Below are 19,493 nucleotides of genomic sequence, written 5' to 3' on the forward strand. Positions count from 1 at the left end.
TTGAGTGTAAATTAATGAATAAAAATCATTGATTATTTCCTTTATGCCAGTCATTGAGCCTTAGTGCTGGGGATTCATATATAAAAAGCAAGGTGCCTACTTTGTTGTACAGGAAGATAAGGAAGTAGTGACCAGGAAAGGATGTTTGGAAAGTCAAAGGGATAGAGAATGTAGACATTGTTGAGCCAAATAATAAAAACTTAATAGAATAAGTGTGTAATAAATATTTATTGACTGCATAAGTGAGTCCCTCTTATAGGTCTAGTACTGGGCTCAGTACTAGCAGGGGAATCCCAAACACTGTCATTCATAGCCCAGTTGATTAGCTGATCTGTTCTAAGGGGAGGTGGAGCTTCCCAGTGAAGGTGTGTGCAAACAGAGCAGCTGCAGCATGCTCTGGGATGCATCAAGGATTCCTGATCTTAATCTTGACCTGGCCCTGCCCTAGCTTGAGGGGACTTTCCAGGCCATTGGACAATCTCTTCAGATATTCTTGAGGTTGAGGGTAAATGGTCCATAACCAGACAAGTTTCTGATTGCAGCAGCAGTGAGGGGAAGCAATGCCATTAGAGAGGGGGATGGGAGAAGAGTGGTCACATGGGGGAATAAGGTAGAGGTCAGCCCTGTCTACATTAATTTCCAGCAGTCTCTCTAGAGGGTTGTGGGGAAAGAGAAGGAACATTACCACTTTCTTGGCACAAGGAAACTAGAATTGGGATTCTATAGCTTGTTAACAATCTACCTTTTGCATTCCCCTTTTTCCCCAGTTAAGAAAACCAATACCTAGGAAAGATAGCTCGTAGAGGGGACAGATGGGTCTGACCTGAATATTCCTCACAGAAAAAAGGTGAGAAGAAAACAGAATTAGACAGAAAGAAAGGATTCAAGAAGCAGATGTTAGCAATAAAGGCGGAACCAAACCTGATCAAGAAAAGAGAGAGAAGATATGAGAATAAAAGTAATTTAAAAAAATAAGATTTGAAAGAGGAAACTGAGGCAAGCTGTGATGCATTTAAGTGGAGTGTCTCTTTCCTCATAATCTTTAGGTCAAGGAGTATGAGATGGCCCAGAATTTTGAAAGAAGACAGCAAGTAGATACCACATGAATCAGAAGAAACAGAAGCTCAGCACCATGGGCAACCATCTCCCCTTTGTGGCTTTCTCTGCTCTGGTGTGGCTCTCTCAGGTGAGTCAAAGTGTGAGGAGGAAGATCCACTCCACATACTTCACATACACATGCTTCTGCGGGGAAGAGGGGCTCACTGGGGAAAAGAAGGCGCTAGAGTCGGGGCCTATTTAGAAGAGGACAATATGACCATGGTGATTTCATTGCGAGATTTTATAAAGGAGTAGCATACGTGTATGTCTGGGCATAATGAAAAGTGGAGTAAGGAATAGAAGTTACAGTCATCTTGGGATCAGGTGGGTACAGGAGGGCTTTAGAATGACTACATAAAGGTCCAAACTGCTCTTTTTCCCCAGGATACTTTTGTCAGCCTTTCCCTATTGCATAGACCAATACACACTTATGTGTTGTCAAGATCAACCTTGATCTTGATACAACACATAAGTGTGTATCAATTATCCCTCTTTTACAAAAACCCTGGTATGATCCAGATCCTCATTAAGTAGACAACCCAAGATTCACAAGATTAAAAAAAAAACTGGAGAATTTTTAATTTACATTTAATTTAAATTTAAATTTCTGAATTTAAATCCAGAAAAACTGGATTTAATCAATTGCTTGCCTTCTCAATGAAGGAGGATGGGAAGGAGGGAGAAAGAGAATCTGGAACTCAAAATGTTTTTTTAATGTTAAAAATTGCTTCTACATGTAATTGAGGGGAAAGTAAAATATTGAAAAAAAAAATTTAAAGAATGGATTTGATCCCTTAGGAATGCTTTGGACTGCTAAGATATCTTCCATCTTCCATCTTATATATTATAGGTTAGCCTCGAACTAGACTCGTTTATTAGATGTGAGTGAACAAGAAAGAGTTCAATGGGTCATTTCTCCCCAAGGATTCAGTTCAGATTTACAAGGAAAAATTTGATTTGCAACAAGATTCATTGAGAGGAAGAAAATAAGACTGGAAATAGAATTCTTAGAGGGTTGGGTGCTATCCTTATTGTTTTCCATTTAGGAAATGGAATTAGTGTTCTACTCACCTTCTATTTTTCTCTTAGGTACTAACACATTTTTGTACCTATTAAGCAAATTCACCTTTTATTGACCATCTGTGAGAATTCAATTTAATTCAACACTGGGAAGTCCTAATCATGAGAGCTATGAGCAAGTACCCCTGGCTGGAGGGTACTTGCACAGGGTGATGTGACATCTGGGTAGAGCAAACCATTCCAGGGCAAAGGGGGATAGATTTGAAGATAGAAGAACATGACCCAGGAAGAATTGTTTGGTATTGGTGCAGCCATATAAAATAACAGAAATAGGCAAAGAAATAGATAGGTAAAATAGATATGTAGGTAGATGGACAGACAGATAGACAGACAGACAGACATAGATTAGATAGATAGACAGACACAGATAGATAGATAGATAGACAGACACAGATAGATAGACAGACAGATAGACAGACAGACAGACATAGATTAGATAGATAGACACAGATAGATAGACACAGATAGATAGATAGATAGATAGATAGATAGATAGACAGACAGACAGACAGACAGACAGATAGACCAAGCCTCTAGCATATTCACTTTATGCCAGACATTGTACTAGGCACCAAGGATACACATTTATGTAAGCAAGACAGTCCTGCCCTCAAGGATCTGACAATACTAATGGGGTAAAGATAACACATACAATGGTTTTGGAAAGGGGGAAAGGATTGGAGAAGAGGTGATCAAGAAGTGGCAGGGGCAAGATAAGTTAAAAGTTCACCTATTGGAGCCAGGGGATTGAGGTGAGGAGTCCTAGAGAGACAGCAGAAGCTACCTGGCCTTAAGGAAGCAGGGGAAGAGAGAGGAATGTTAGAGTAACTTGGAGCCATAGGCAGAAAGCCGCTCTGAGCCAGGGCAGAGGGAAGTGGGAGCCCCAGTGCTGACCTGAGTTGAAGAAGTGTTTTTGCAGACTCCAGGAGAAGCTGGACCAGCAGAGAAGCCAAGTCCATATTTCACCTTTGCTGGGTTATCACTCTGGACAATATTTTGAGGCATATGGGACCTTGAGGAAAAGGGGCTTGCTGAAAGGGGTTCTCAGGATTTTCTATTGCCTTGTGCCCTTTATTTCTCTATGCCCTTGTTAGTCTGAGTGCTTGCAGGTGATCAGAGGGTGAGGGAGGAGGATGAAGGAGGAGAGGGAAGAACAGATTTCCTATGGCTTCCCTTGAGGTACAGGTACACTTCAGCCAGAGAGATTTTTTGAGACTCATTGAAACATCCCTAGGTCTTCATGTCAGACCCTCAGACACCAGTGTTACAATCTACAAAGACAATCCTGCTCATTCACCAGGAGCCTTTGATATACCTTCCCTTAACCATCACCACCACCATGACCAAAACCGGCAGAAGTTTCACACCAATTCATTCACATTCCTTGTATTTTTGAGCAGGGAGTGACATTTAATTCTGTAAGTTTTCCCTGACATCATTGCAAGATGAACAGGCAGATTTGGTGTAAAATCTCTGACCTTTGAACACAGTGAAGCTGATTGGCCCATCCATGGATGAATTTGTGTCTCTGTTCTTATCGATAGAGAAAACAGGTCCCAGCAGAAGGGGGAGCAAACGACAGGTAGGAGCAGAGCAAGGCTCCAATCACCTGTTACTTTCACTTTTTGTAGCTTCCTTGGGTGACATGTGAAGAGAACTGTGTGACTTCTGAGCAGTGAGTATCTGAACCTCCACACCAATTTCCCAAGGAGGGAGGGAGGAAGGTTGAGCCAGAAGCAGAAGAAAAGAAGAAGTTGGTAGATTGGGGAGATTTCCCTGTCACTATTACTACTGGGACAGGTGGCACACTGGATAGAGTGAGAGTCCTGAGTCGGGAGGACCTGGGTTCAAATCCAGCCTCAGACACTAGCTATGTGACCCTGGGCAAGTCACTTAACCCTGTTTAACTTAGTTTCCTCATCTGTAAAATTAGTTGGAGAAGGAAATGGCAAATCATGCCAGGATCTTTGCCAAGAAAATCCCAAACGGGGTAAAAAAAAAGTCAGGCACTACTGAAATGACTTAATGCCAATTGTCAGGGGGCAGCTAGGTGGCACAATGAATAGAGCACTGGCCCTGGAGTTAGGAGGACATGAGTTCAAATCTAGCCTCAGACACTTGACACACTTACTAGCCGTGTGACTTTGGGCAAGTCACTTAACCCCAACTGCCCTCCAAAAAGCAAAACAAAAACAAACAAAAAAACCCCAACAATTGTCAGAGATAACCCATTCAGAAGCAAAAATGTGTGTCACCACTATCCTAAAGATTCCAAACCAGAATTGCTCACTATGTTATTTCTAGCACCAGATTCCCCATCCATAGAAGTAGAATTAATCTTAATGCACATGGAATGCAATCACAGTGGCTTCTCATACACTCCTTTATATATGCTTTTGTGAATCATCCATCATCCATGCTGGGCTTTATTTAGGTATGGTCTTTGGCTACAAACAGACTTAGAATTTCTGAAGCACTACCACCACTGCATATCTGAGTATCACTTAATAGTTTCCAATGCATTCCTCAAATATTTAGTGAATACTTAGAGTGAAGGAAGCCCAGCATTAGACTTGGAGTCTGGAAAGCTGAATTCAATCCTGCTTCTGACACTATAGGATGCTGGGTAGGTTACTACTCTATGGGCTTCAGGCAGCTCCCTTAGACCTGTGTAATAATGACTCAAGTGAATCATAAAGCAGTATGCTAGATGCTAGAGAGAGATAAATTTGGTTCTGGGTCCTTGCCCTCATAGACCTTAACCATATTCACATATATGATCCATTTAGTAGAATTATTCTCTTATCTTCCTTGATGTAATGATTCTGTAAGTTTTCTCTAACTTCTCCAACCCACACTGATCTCTTCCTGCTTTGAACTCTTATTACATTTTTAGTTAATACTACACAATTTAGCATTTAATCATTTTTCTAAATGACAATATGTTAGTTCTATTTTCCCAAATACATTGTAAACTCCTTGAAGACAAGAATTGTATCCTTTTTGATACTTATTTTCTCTTACATTAATTATTAAAGATGATATTTGAACAATACAACAACCTTGTGAGTTGCTCCCACTTTACAGATGAAGGAATCAAGGCACAGTGAGATTGTGAAGTAAAGGAAGTCAGAGCAGTATAGTTGAAAAAGTGCTGCTGGCATCAGGGGAGCTGTTTAAATTCTAGCGCTGCTGCTTATATCCTGGGTGACCTCAAGAAAGCTCCTGAACCTTGTTGGGCCCCAATTTCTTCTGTAAAATGAAGGATTTTAACTAGATGAGCTCTCAGGTCCCTTCCATTCTCATATCTAAGATCTTACCCAAGTCAATATAGTGTCAGAATAGGGATTTTAATCCAAGTCTTTATCTCACCTCTGGTACTCAATCCCATTACACCTTTACATCATTACACCCTTAGATCTCCATTCGATCTTGAACCTAGCACAATTTATATTCCATAAACATTTAATAAGTTAGCCTGTACAGAACATTGTGCTAAGCTTTAGTGAGAAGAAACCAAAAAGTTTAGATCAGGTATGATCTCTGCCTTCACAAAGCTTACAGTTGAGGAAAACATAAAGTGACATATGTAACATCAATATAAGCCCAGTAAAGGGTACAAAACAAAACAGGGATGAAGTGGTATTTGAGTTGAATTTTAATGGATGGATTAAGGGGAGGGAGAGAAAAAGAGAGAGGGGAAATGAGAGGAATGGAAAGAGATGGAGGGAAAAAGAGTGAGACAGAAGGAAGGAGGGAGGGAAAACAGGAGTGAGAGGGAGGGAGGGAGAGAGCTGAGAGGAAGAGAGATGGAGATGGAGGGAGAGGGGAGAAGGGAGGAAAAGATACACAGACAAGAGAATGTGAGAGAAAGAGGGACAGAGAAAGAAGAGAGGAAGATAGGGAGGGAGAGGGGAGAGAGACAGAAACTGAAACATAATAAGAGAGGACATAATAAGGCATGTTCTGGGAAGCTTAGAGTTTCTGTGGAGGGCATCAGATTGTAGAGGACCATTGAAGGAGCCTGAACATTTTCTGGGGGACCATAGCGAGCTGTTGAAGATTTTTGAGCAGAGATCAGAGTCATACAAATGGAAAATTAGCCTTGAAGTAGAGAAGAGAGAGAGACAGTGAAGCTGCATCTAGGAGAGAAGGGACGACTGCTAGAACCAGCTTCTGGAGGAGGCAAGGGAAGAAAAAGAAGGACAGTAGAAGAAGGATTCATCTTAATAAGAAGTAATGGTACTTCTCTGATCAGAGAGAAGAAAAAGAAAATGGGTAATGATGTGGAAAAATGGAGAGGAGGGGAGAAGGAAAGCTGGATAGCCTCATGAGAAATGGCCTCCATTTCAGTGAAACACAAGCTATCTCATCTGCTCTAAGTGCAAGGGAGTAGATGTAGGATTAGAGGTGAGAGAAAAGGGTTTGGAATAAGACCTATGAAGAAAGAGAAAAGATGGGGTATACATCCAGTAGGTGCTAAAGAAATTTTTTCTGTCATTACGCTCACAGTATAGTATCTTGCCTAGGACCTAGGCTCAATAGGTAGTTGTTGAATGATCAGTAGATTGACCCCATTGTCTCCTACTGTATGTTGCTAAAACATATAGTGGGAGATATCCCATCATAACCGTTGCTTCTCATTAATCAACAAGCATAGCTAAAGAAAAGTATTTGGGAATAGGACTTGAGAAGAAATATTAAACATGGACAAAAGTGAAGTAGCAACCCTAGAGAATATGAAGCTAATATGAGCCATAAGAGAAGGACCATAGTTCCCTTATTTACTTTGTGTTTCCCATAGCACAATCCTGGGCATGTGGTAGGCGCTCCATAAATGTATACTGCTTGGATTAATAAGATTAAACAGAATTAAATCAGATTGATCAATCTGATTAATCAGAAACTAGAGAATGTGTGTGCTTTATGGATATGCTCTCATATGCCTAATCTCATTTGACCCTTACGACAACCCAGAATAGTAAAATTCTCCTCATCCTCATTATACACATGAGGAAGTAAGACTAGGAGAGGCTATGTGGTTTTAAGGTCCAGATAGGGACGGCATAACTAGACTATGGCAGTACATTGCAAGAGCAGTGGTCTTGGAGTCAAGGAGACCTAAGACAGAATCCTGTTTCAGATATATAATAGTTGCATGACTATGGACAAGTCACTTAATCTCTGCCTGCCTGGGTTTCCTCATCTATAAATGGAAAATAATAGAACCTATGTCCTGGGCTTGTTCTGTGGATCAAATGAGATAATTTATGTAAAGTGCTTAGCAAACCTAAAAGTGCTGCTGGATTAAATTGTTACCATCATCATCATTATTAGTCTAGAAAAATCTTGGTGCTTCATGGACAGCAAGCTCAATAGAAATCAATAAGGCAATAAAATCAGTAAGATAATGGACGATATGACAACAAAAAGGGGTGCCTGGATTAAATCTGGATTAAGAGAGAAATGTCTTTCAGGACAAGGGTGGTACTATATTCTTTCCCACTCAGGCCATATCTGGAATGTTGAGTTCTATCTTACATGCTGATTTTGAAAAACATTGACAAACTGGAGAATGTCCAGACGGGTGTGACCAGGGTTGTGAAACAAAGCTGTTTGAAAGAACTGGGAATATGCCCTGGAGGAGAAAAGATTGGGGATGGGGAGGTAGGGGAGATGGATTATGATCTGTCATCAAATATTTGAAGTTATCAAATGAAAGAAGATTAGATCTCTTTTTCATGACTCTGGAGAGCAAACTAGCAACAATGGCTAAGAGTCAGAGAGGGGCAGATCTAGACTAGATTTTAGGGGAAAACTCTCTGACAGTTAGAATTGTCACAAGGTAAAATGAGGCAGCCTTGAAAGGTAACAAACTCCCCATCTCCAGAGATCCTCCAACACAGACTGGATGAGTTTTGTAAGGCTGAGTTTAGAAGTTCACAAGGACCAATTCTGATATTCTGTGATTCTGATACACTTTCCATACTTGGACTTTATAAAGACACAGAAGCCATATGGAGTAACAGATAAATTCTTTGTGGTTCAGTCATGTGACTCTTTGTGACCCCATTGGGGATTTTCTTGACCAAGATATTAGAGTGGTTTGCCATTTCCTTCTACAGCTCATTTTACAGACGAAGAAACTGAGGCAAATAGGGTTAAGTGACTTGCCCAGAGTTACACAGCTGGTAAATGTCTGATACAAAGTGGGAGATGACTGGAACCTAGTGACAAGGAAAAGTCAGCAAGCATTTATAAATATTTATTATGTGCCAGGTACCCTGCTGAGTGCAGAAGATACAAAAAAAAAAAAAAGAAAGGGGAGAGGGAAATCGCTGCTCTCAAGGATCTCAGAGTCTAATGGGGGGAAAGGGAGATAATATGTAAACAGCTATGTACAAACAAGATATACACAGGATAAACTGGAGATAATCTCAGAGGGAAGGCACTAGAATGAAAAGGAGACCAGAAAGGCTTCTTGTAGAAGTGGGATGTTAGCTGAGACTTGAAAGAAGTCAGGAAAGGCAGGAAATGAAAAGATAGAGAATTCCAGACAGAAATCAGCTCAGTGCATGAAGATTCATGGAGTTGGGGGGATAAGCAAGGAGGTCAGTGTCTCTAGATCATAGAGTATGTAGAAGGAAATGGAGCATAAGACCAGAAAGGTGGGAAGGGACCAAGTTGTGAAGGACTTTAAAAGTCAAATAAATGATTCCATGTTTGATCCTGGGTATAATATGGAGTCTATTGAATGGAGGCAGGGAGGGATTGATGTAATCAGGTCTGTACTTTAGGGAGATCACTTTAATAGTTGAGTGGACACTCATAGAAGATGGACTGAAGATGGAGAGGCTTAAGATAAGGAGAACAACCAGTGGGCTATTAGAGTAGTCCAAGCATGAGGTGATAAAAGCTTTCACCAGGGCAGTGTCAGAGGATAGAAGGGGCACATACAAGAGATATTATTTAGGTAGACTCTACAGACATTGGCAACAGATTAGATATGCGGAGTGAGAGCAAGGGAGGAGTTGAGGATGTAAGTTGGGAGCCTACATAACTGGGAGAATGACAGTGCCTTCAACAGTAACAGGAAAATTGAGAAGAGAAGCCTTGGTGGGAGGGCAGGGAAGATAATGAGCTCAATTTTGGACTTGTTGAGTTTAAGATATCTATGGGATATCCAGTTCAAGATGTGAAATTGAAGGTCAGGATAGAGATTAGGAGTGGATAAATAAATCTGAGAATCATCTGCATAGAAATGATAATTGAATCTATGGGTGCTGATGAGATCACCAAGCAAAGCAGTATAGAGGGAGAAGACCAGAAGGCCCAGGACAGAGCCTTAAGGAAAATCCATGGGTAGCTGGCATGACCTGGGTAAAAATCTAACAAACTGAGAAACAGGGGTCAGACCCCTCTGAGAGGAGAATGTGGAGGGCTCTTACGGAGAAACATAAAGAGAAGAAAGGGGGAGAAGAGGGTTATTGAGAGTTTTAGTGGCTTCAGAGAGGCCAAGAAGGATAAGGACTGAGAAAAATTAGATCTGGTAATTAAGAGATCACTATAATTTTGGAGGAAGTAGTTTCAATTGAATGAGATTAAGAAGTCAAACTACAGTTAAGAGAATTAGAGGAAAGAAAATAGAGGCACTGAGTATAGAAGACTTTCTCAAGTTTAGTAACAAAATGGAGGAAAGACATAAAGGAATATGTAGAGAGGACATTTTCACTTTTTTATTTTGGAGAGGGGAAGGTAGGACAATTGGGGTTAAGTGACTTGCCTAAGGTCACACAGCTAGTTTTTGTGTGTGTGTTAAGTGTCTGAGGCCAAATTTGAACTCAGGTCCTCCTCACTCCAGGGCTGGCACTCTATTCACTGTGCCACCTAACCACCCCTAGAAGGGATGTTTTTAAGCATAGAAGAGAGATGAGCACATTTGTAGGCGATAAAAAAGCAACTAGTAGACAGAGATTTAAGATTAATGGGAGAGTAAGAATGATAGGGCAAAAAAATCTTCTGGAAAAAAATAAGAGGGAATGGGATCAAGAGTGCATGCAGGGGAGTTAGCCTTAGCAAGGAGAAGGGTTCCCTGTTTATATAAGTCAAGAATAAAGGAGGAAATGAAAAAAAAAAGGAGGAAATGGTGGCAGAAAGCAGAAAGAACACTCTTTGGTTTTCAAGTATGTAATAAAGTGAAACCACTTCATGAAGTTTCACTGTAGATCAAATCAAATCCTAAGGTTTCTTTAATAAAGAACATTAATTACACGGGTTATATCCTCTTCCCCTGACACCAGCATTATAATAAGCTTTTACTATATAACAACTCTAAAACACTATATAACAAGCTTTTCACCATATTCACTAAATTACCTGACCTTTCTGTTTCCTTCTCAGCTGTCTGAACACCGATTGGGTCCACGTATGGTATATCTGGTAAGTTTCTAAAGGTAATTCTCCAGCATGTTACCCGTTATTTGCTGGTCTTAAGGATATTTATATTATTAGTTGCCAGAGCAATATCATGGGAAATAATGCATCTTTATAGCAATTGGGCATGTTATAAAACACATTCCTCATGCTACACTAGCGAAGAAGGTTATTCAAATCCTCATTTTGTAGGTGAGGAGACTGAAACTCAGAGAACTTAAGTAATATGCTGAGGCCCATATAGATAATAAGTGCTAGGTCTAGGACTTGACACTGTGTCTCCTAACTTCAAATATATGTTAATAATATTAAAAATACTCATTCTGGGGTGACCAGGTGGCACAGCGAGTAAGAGCACTGGCTCCAGTGTCAGGATGACCTAGAGATCAAATTCCGGGCTCAGACACTTAGCACCCACCCAGAAACACCTGGCCGTGTAACCTTGAGCAAGTTACTTAACCCCAATTGCTTAGGGGAGGCCAGGTGGCTCAGTGAGTAAGAGCACCCGCTCCAGTGTTGGAATGACCTGGATCAAATCCAGGCTCAGATACTCAGCACCACACCCAGAAATGGCTGGCCATGTAACCTTGAGCAAGTTACTTAACCCCTATTGCTTTAAAAAAAAATACTCATTCTACTGTACCATGTGGGCATAAATGCAGAGGACAAACAGGATGGCTACCATTATGGCCTGTCATTAAACTAAATTTCCTTTCCCAAAGACAACCTATGTTACTCTAAATGATAAAGCCTTTGATGGAAAAAGATGGAATGGTGTCAGGAATGAGCAAACTATGGCCTGAGGGCCAAATCCAACCTGCCACTGGATTTTTGTGAGGCCTGTGAGCTAAGACTGTTAAATTTTGAACATGTTGAGTTTATCTATGGGATATTCAATAAATGTAATAAAATGATTTCAAAATATAAAAATGTAAAAACCATTCTTAGCACACCTGTATAAAAACAGGCAGGGATAGACAATAGTACTTTTAGTAGATTATATTATTATTATTATTTAGTAGATTATATTATTAGTAGAATGATGTGACCCAAAAAGTAGTCATTAATGATTTGATATAGACTTGGAAGGATATTGTTAGGTTCAGGTTACAACGATCTGTCCCAGATCTTGATGTATTTAAAGTTTTTAATCAATAACTTGGATGAAGGTATGTATATAGCACCAAAATAGCATCAAATTCATAGATGACCACTAAGTTGAGAGGGAAAGTTAATCTACCTTGTGTAGCTTGTATGTGTAAAGTTAATTTTCTGAACTCAACTTTGTAAATTTTATTTTAAAACTTTATATATATATATATATATAATTCATATGTATATATATATATATAAAATTTAATTTTATTGTATTTGGCCCAATGTTGTATCCTATCAAGATTTTTTTTTAAGTCTGACTTTGTAATCCAAGCTATCAGCTGTCCCCCTAAGCTTTGTGCCATCTGCAATTTTGATAAGGATGTCTATCTAAGTCATTGATAAAGATGCGCCACAGCCCAAGGACATGTTGAGACTTTCAGACTTCCTGAAATACTGTCCACTAAGCTACAATACCTCGCTTTCTTTTAAATTTAACAGGAAGGAGATTAATAGGAATAGATTTGAAATCGTAATGCTTGGGTTCAAAAAAATCAATTCAACAAGTATAAGATGAGCAAGGAAGTATGACTAGATAGAAATTTATCTGCAGAAGAACTGATTGATTGAACAAATTACAAACTCATTATGAGTCAATAGTGAGATACGTGGTGCCCAAAAAAGCTAAGGCAATCTTGGTTTTCATTAAGAAAAACACTGTGTCTAGGAATGGGAAAGCAGTAGCGTTGATGTCCTCTGCTCTGGTTGGACCAAATATGGAATGTTATTTGTTAGGTTTGGACTACAATTTATGAAGGGCATCAATTAACTGGAGATTAACTTAAAAGATTATTGCAGGAGTGGCTAGGTGGTGCAATGAACAGAGCACCGGCCCTGGAGTAAGGAGGACCTGAGTTCAAATACAGCCTCAGATACTTAACATTTCACTAGTTTTGTGACCTTGGGCAAGTCACTTAACCCCAATTGCTTTGCCTTCCCCCCTCCAGAAAAAAAAAAAAAGATCATTACATGCAAAAATCCAGTAAAGAAACTGAGAATGTGTTACTTGGTTAGTCACAATGAGTCTGTTAACAAATATTATTAAGTATTTATCATATGCCAAGAACTGAACTAAGCACCAGGGATACAAAGGAAGGCAAAAAAAAAAAAAACAACCCAGCTAGGCAGACCGGTGGCACCATGTAGAGAAGTGCTGGGCCTGGAGTCAGTAAGACTTGTGTTCAAATTCATTCTCAGACACTTACTAGCTGTGTGACCCTGGGCAAGTCATCTTACCTCAGTTTGTCTCAGTTTCCTTATCTGTAAAAACAGAACAATATGGGGCAGCCAGGTAGCACAGCGAGTAAGAGCACTGGCTCCAGTGTCAGGATGACCTGGGGACCGAATCCGGGCTCAGACATTTAGCACCCACCCAGAAACACCTGGCTGTGTAACCTTGAGCAAGTTACTTAACCCCAATTGCTTAAAAAACACACACACACACACACACACAAAACAGAACAATAGTAGCACCAACTTTACTGGGTCATTATGAGGCTAAAATGAGATAATATTTGTAAAACATTTTGCAAACCTTAAAGCATACTATCATTATTATTAAAAACATTAACATCATCCCTTTTCTAAAGGAATTCATATGAAAAACTATAAATGCAAGATATATACAGATGTACATTGGCAGTAGTCTCGAAAGGAAGGCATAAGCAGACACGATGGGAAAGGCTTTCCTTATAAGGTGGGATTCATGATGAGTTTTGAAGAAAGTCAGGGAAGTCAGGAATCAGAGGTCATGGGGGCAAGCATTCCAGGTACAGATGACATTCTGTGAAAAAGCATGGATGGGACTTGGAGAGAGCATGTTATGTTCAAAGAGCAGAAAAAGGCCAATGTCACTAGATTATGGCGGGGAGGAAGATTTAAGAAGACTAGAAAGGTATAAATGGGCCAGGTTTTAAAGGACTTTTTTGTTGTTGTTTTGTTTTTGGAGGGGGAAAGGCAGAGCAGTTGGGGTTAAGTTACTTGCCCAAGGTCACACAGCTAGTAAGTGTAAAGTATCTGAAGCCAGATTTGAACTCAGGTCCTCCTGACTCCAGGGCCACTGCTCTATTCACTGAGTCACCTAACTGCCCCTTAAAGAGCTTTAAAAGCCAAACAGATACTTTTATATTTTATCCTGGAGATAATAGGGAGCCACTTTTAACTCTTAATTGCGGGGTGAGGGATGAGAGAGGTGACATAGACTTAAACTTTGGGAAAATCACTCCAACTAGTGAGTGGAGGATGGATTGAAGTGGGGGGAGATTTGAGACAAGAAGACCAAGCAGAAGGCTATTGTAATCTTCAAGGCATAAGGTGAAAATGGCCTGAACCAGGGCCACAGTGTGTGGGTGAAGAAAAAGGGATGCATAGAAGAGATGTTGTGAAGGTAGAAAATTCAGCAAGATGATGAAGAGGCCAGAGGCTCCAGAGAAGGGGCCAATATAGGGTTGAACCAAAGCTCCTCGAGGTCAACCAGAACCAAGAATGGAATCTCTGATCATATTCCATGAGATGGCCCCTATAGCCCATTAACCCTGTGTCCCTGTTACACAAAGCCCACAACATATTCCACATAATACTTTCAAAACCATCCCACTTTCTTTGCTTCATTCTGAACTCTTTCTGTTCTCTTCAAAGCCTTCTAAAAAAATGTTTCGAGAACCATCTTTCAATGGCATCACTATTGCTTATTATCCCTCCACCCCCTTCCAATTAAAAATTGTGACAAAGAATAACAAAGCAAGACAAATCCATGTCCAAAAATGGAGGCCTCTTTTTGAACCCTGAGTCCATCAAGTCTCTGAATAAAAGGCTTCACCACAGATGTAGAACTAAAGTTGGTCATTGCTTTCATCGGACTTCTTAAATCTTTCAAAGTTGCTTTTCTTTACAATGTTGTTCTCATTGTATAAACTGTTCTTTTTATGCTCAGTTCCCTCTGTATCTGTTCCTACTTCCCAAGATTCTTTGCAATGATCTCTTTCATCATTTCTTGCACCACAATAATATTCCGTTACATTCATCTGACATAATTTGCTCAGACATTCTCATATTCTTTTCAATATATTCTATATTTATATATATATTTTTTCTATATTCTCATGTTCTTTTCTATATGCCAAATGCAAACCCCTCATTGCCTCTTGTTTCCTATTTTCCCCAGGCAAAGGATTCATTTGTTTCCTATGTCCTGCTACCCCAAACTTCATGCTCAAGATGTTGGAGCCTTAATAAGCCTATTCCTAAGTGCTATTCTTTTTTTGTGCATGGGAATTATTGTGGAAACAGTTGTTTCATTGCAGCTCCTAAGAGAGCAGTGGCCAAATCTGTAGTCACTTAAACACAAGTTATTGGAATTGTAGATCCATAACTGATCAATTCTTAGTCACAAAAGAACAAGTCAGAAATCCTTCCTACCACAGATATGTTTCTTCCCTAGCTGAGCCAAGGAACAGAATATTGGAGAGACATCTATTAGCATAAAATTCTACCATTCAACATGGAAAGAGGCACCCAAATAACTCATTTCCAGGGAAGGGAAGGGTTTTGTTTCAGTGTAGTATAATGTAGTCCCAGGGTGGGTAGGTGGTACAATGCATAGAGTGCTGAGTCTGGAGTCAGGAAGATTCCTTCCTGAGTTCAAATCTGCCCTCAGACACTAGCTGTGTGACCCTGGGCAAGTCACTTAACCCTGTTTACCTCAGTTTCTTCAATCTGTAAAATGAGCTGGAAAAGGAAATGACAAACTACTCTAGTATCTTTGCCAAGAAAATTCCAAGCTCCAAGTAAACTTACAAAGGGTCAGAAGTGATTGAAAAGACCGAAAAACAACAAACACAGACCCCTATAAATCACCTTCAATTATTCTAATGATGATATCAGTATGGTGATGTGATCTTGTTCTCTGTCTCACAAAGAATGAAGGCCCTTAGGAAGCTGAAATCAAAGCAATTTGGGGTAGTATATACTCTGTAGGCCTTTCTGGAAAACACAGAAACAAGGAGCACATGTACACACATTGATGTATAAAGATGTATGGCCACTCACACCTTGTATCCCTCCCCTTATAGGCTGCTGGTGGTGATTGGCGGGCTATTCCTTCTGTGTGGCCTGACCTCAGTCTGCCTCCGCTGCTGCATCAGTCGACGGCAAACAGGAGAGGAGGTGGGCCCACCACCATACGAAGTGACAGTCATTGCCTTTGACCATGACAGCACCCTTCAGAGCACCATCACTTGTGAGTACATCCACATACTTATACAGGGGAGCCAAGGGAGGGAAACACTTGAAAGAATGGTTGTCTAAATTATAGACCTTTGGGATATTCTGAGCAGATCTGCATTCTCAAGAACACAGAATATTTTTATTCTGCTTGACTTGTAGATGTTCTGAGTGCTAGAGAGGATAAGGGAATGGTGAGAGTCAGACACATAGAAGGAAAGATTTTGTTCCCATGTTAAAAACATAAAGAATCCAACAATGAGGGGGTAGGGGTGAATCAGGGCTTTTTGGTAAGGTTATGGTAATGGTAATCTATGACAAAAAGGCCCTTGATGTGACAAACAGATCACAGAGGATTAATATATCCTTTTAAAATGTGTTCCTAAGGGGCGGCTAGGTGGTGCAGTGAATAGAGCACTGGCCCTGGAGTCAGGAATACCTGTTCAAATCCAGCCTCAGACACTTAACACAAAAACTAGCCGTGTGACCTTGGGCGAGTCACTTAACCCCAATTGCCTTCCAAAAAGCAAAAAAATAAAATGTGTTCCTGGATCACATCTATACATCGCAACAGTCTGTCTATGGTATCACCAAAAGATATTTTGTGGGAACATATGGTTGTCCCTCATAACAGATTCAAAAGGTTAATAATGACCCCATCCTAAATGTTCCTAATTTCTACTGAAAGTAGTTACTGATCCATGCATGCATTCTTCTGTCTTCATGGGACCTATGCATATTTTCAGTCTGTACCACCTCTAAGGGGTGTGACATGTTAAAATTATACTACAGCAAGACAGCACAGTGGATATTGTGCTGGGCCTGGAATCAGTAGAACCCAAGTTCAAATCCTGCCTCACTTAATAAGTATGACCCTGGGCAAATCATTTAACTTCAGTTTGTCTCAGTTAAGAAACTGAGAAACATCAGCAGAATGGGGATGATAACAGCTCCTACCTTCCAGGGTGGTTGTGGAGATAAAATGGTGCTTGACAAAACCTCACAGTGCTGTAAAGATGCAAACTAGCATTTTTGTTGTTATTATTACTGCCCACTGTACAAAGTACACCTCTTCTTTTTCCAAAATCTACATCTTTCAAAATCTGAGGAGTATCCTCCCCTAATTCCTTCACTCTGGTATTTAGTAAGTCCATATCTGCCTATCCCTACCCCTACAAACTTTAATGATATCCCCTTTTAATGAAAATTGGAAAAGTTTGTTTTTCTGGGCTGAAGAATCATATATTTTTGTCTATTCTCCCGATGACCTCTTTATCATTTTAGTGACTCTGAAACCTCCTGTATTTGTCTCACACAGTAGAATGTTAGTTCCTTGAAAGGAGGAGATATCTTGTTTTTCTATTTGTGACCCTAGTGCTTATCACAAATTAACACATTTAATAAGAACTTTTGCATTCATTCAGTCATTCCTTCTCCAGTTCTATGACTATCTTTCCCCAAATTCAGTGATCAGCACTGGAATCAATATTCCAGGAGCGAAAGTTTTTGTTTCAAGTTTTTGTGCAGTTTTGTCCAATAAAAGATGGAGAAGTCAAGTTTTAATGCTGTGGCGGAATGTTTTCTCTTTCCTGGAAGGTATAGAAAAATGTCAGGTAGAACAAAGATGTGCAATCCAAAGAACTCTGATTGGGTAAATGGATCCATCAAAAGGTTTCTGAATACAGTAGGAAAGAGGAATTAGTTAGCCAAAGGGTAATAGGACCAGAATCTTGGAAAGTAGAAAAAGATAAATCCAAGGCATTAGGGCAAAGCAGTTTTCAAGGAGAAGAGGAAGATGCCTCTTGGTCAAGAGCCTAGGGATTTTCAAGGGGATTGTGGGCATGGATGTGAGGGTCAGAGGGTTGGTGGTCATACTCTGCATATTTGCAGAAATGACAATAACCTGCACTGAGGTCAGGGTCTGTTTTTCCAGCCTGGCTCCCATGCTCTAGTTCCCTCTTTCTTCTCTCTGACAGCTCTTCAGTCAGTCTTTGGACCAGCAGCCCGTAGGATCTTTGCAGTAGCTCACTCTCACAACCCCATGCAGATACCTTCATTGTCCTCCACCCTGGAGACGCCCCCAGGCTATGAGGAAGCTCTGCACATGAGTCGCTTCACAGTGTCCAAATGTGGGCAGAAAGCTCCTGATCTGGCTCCAGTACCTGAAGAGAAGCAATTGCCCCATGGGGAGAAGGATGTTCCCCAACAGCGAGTAGAGGACACCCCAACTGCCAGAATCCTGGGCTGTGAGGTTGTGGGGAAGCACCCTTCTGTCCCTAGAACAGCCATCCCAGGTTCAAGGGAGGGTCTGTAGTCACTCAAAACTCTAGTTCTCGGGCCTCTTCCAGTGTTTACTTTTTTCTCCAGTCAACTAGAGAACACAATTTGTTCAAAACAAAGGCATTTAATGAAATAACATAGTAATAAAAATCAAAATAAAACGTTCCTTCCCATAAGCCTGGAGAACATTCTCCCGCAAAGATACACACTGGTGGGAAATGGGCACAAGAGGGGCACACTCTTAGAAAATGCATTTCCAAGACCCACATGTGGAGGGCCAAATCACCTCCAAAGCCACAGGACCACAAGTGTCTTCTGATGAACTCATCACATTCTCATCGGTCTTACTTCCTGATTGGTGTCCACTCTGCTAGCTCCTCATATTTTTGCAATGACTGGTGGGTGTGTAGTCTCAGCTGGGAACTGCTTTTCTGATTTCCAGTGATGTAATGTTGACTTCTAGGCTTGATAGTCTCTGCAGGACATTGCTTCCTGCTACCAGTGTCTGGGCTTCTTCCCTTTAGGGTCATTTGTTGGCCATCTCAACTCTCACTTAATGGTGTAGTGGATTGAATCTCCCCCTACTAAGGGCAGACTGATGGAACTTTAGTCAAAGCCACCACACCCTACTAGTAAAAATTGCCTCAAGACTGATTAAGTTTTCTTTTTCTTTTTTTTAACTTATTTTATTTTTAATTTATAGAATAAAACAAGCATTTCCATAACATAATAAAAAGATGATTACACATGAAACTAGAAATCTATTATGTACAACTTGCTATTCCTTTTAAATATATAATAAAGTTAATCATGTAAATTTCTTTTTTTTTTCCCTTTTTTTCTTTCCTCCCTCCCTCTACCCCAGAGATGGCTACTATTACACTCAAATAAGTATATATGTGTATATACATATATGTCTTTATGTATGTATATATATATAGATATATGTAAAGTTATCCTACACATACTTGTATTTATTAGTTCTTTCTCTGGATGCAGATAGCATCTTCATATCTGCAGAAAGATTGTTGGCCTCTATTCCAGACAACCATACCACTTAGAGTCAGATATTCCTATTATCTTTTATGTCTCAGCATATAAATGAATATAAGCCAGACCAAAAGGCAAGCTAAGGTGACAAGGGCAGTGTTGTCTACCCCCCTTGCTGTTAATATGCATATCTATCAGCCACAAAAGTTTGTTGTATTGTATTTTGTCCAGTGAGA

At 40.2% G+C, this 19,493-nt stretch overlaps 1 protein-coding gene across 2 annotated transcripts; it reads left to right on the plus strand.

The window, feature by feature from the left end:
- The first annotated feature begins 622 nt into the window (after positions 1 to 622).
- TMEM52B (transmembrane protein 52B) lies at positions 623 to 19,087 on the plus strand. Of its 2 annotated transcripts, none has more exons than XM_069101484.1 (6): positions 623 to 958; positions 1,047 to 1,186; positions 3,810 to 3,853; positions 10,579 to 10,617; positions 15,837 to 16,003; positions 17,964 to 19,087. In XM_069101484.1, exons 2-6 carry the CDS (start codon positions 1,103 to 1,105, stop codon positions 18,299 to 18,301), a joined length of 672 nt encoding a protein of 223 aa, XP_068957585.1. In that variant the 5' UTR covers positions 623 to 958; positions 1,047 to 1,102; the 3' UTR covers positions 18,302 to 19,087. The 2 variants fall into 2 exon arrangements, with proteins under 2 accessions (XP_068957585.1, XP_068957586.1); XM_069101485.1 differs by having other exon boundaries at positions 623 to 847.
- The last annotated feature ends 406 nt before the right edge of the window (positions 19,088 to 19,493 follow it).

The sequence above is a fragment of the Petaurus breviceps genome, unplaced genomic scaffold (assembly GCF_028583685.1).
Source record: "Petaurus breviceps papuanus isolate PSGF00001 unplaced genomic scaffold, PetGlider_PUasm1.0 470, whole genome shotgun sequence".
NCBI lineage: Eukaryota > Metazoa > Chordata > Mammalia > Diprotodontia > Petauridae > Petaurus > Petaurus breviceps.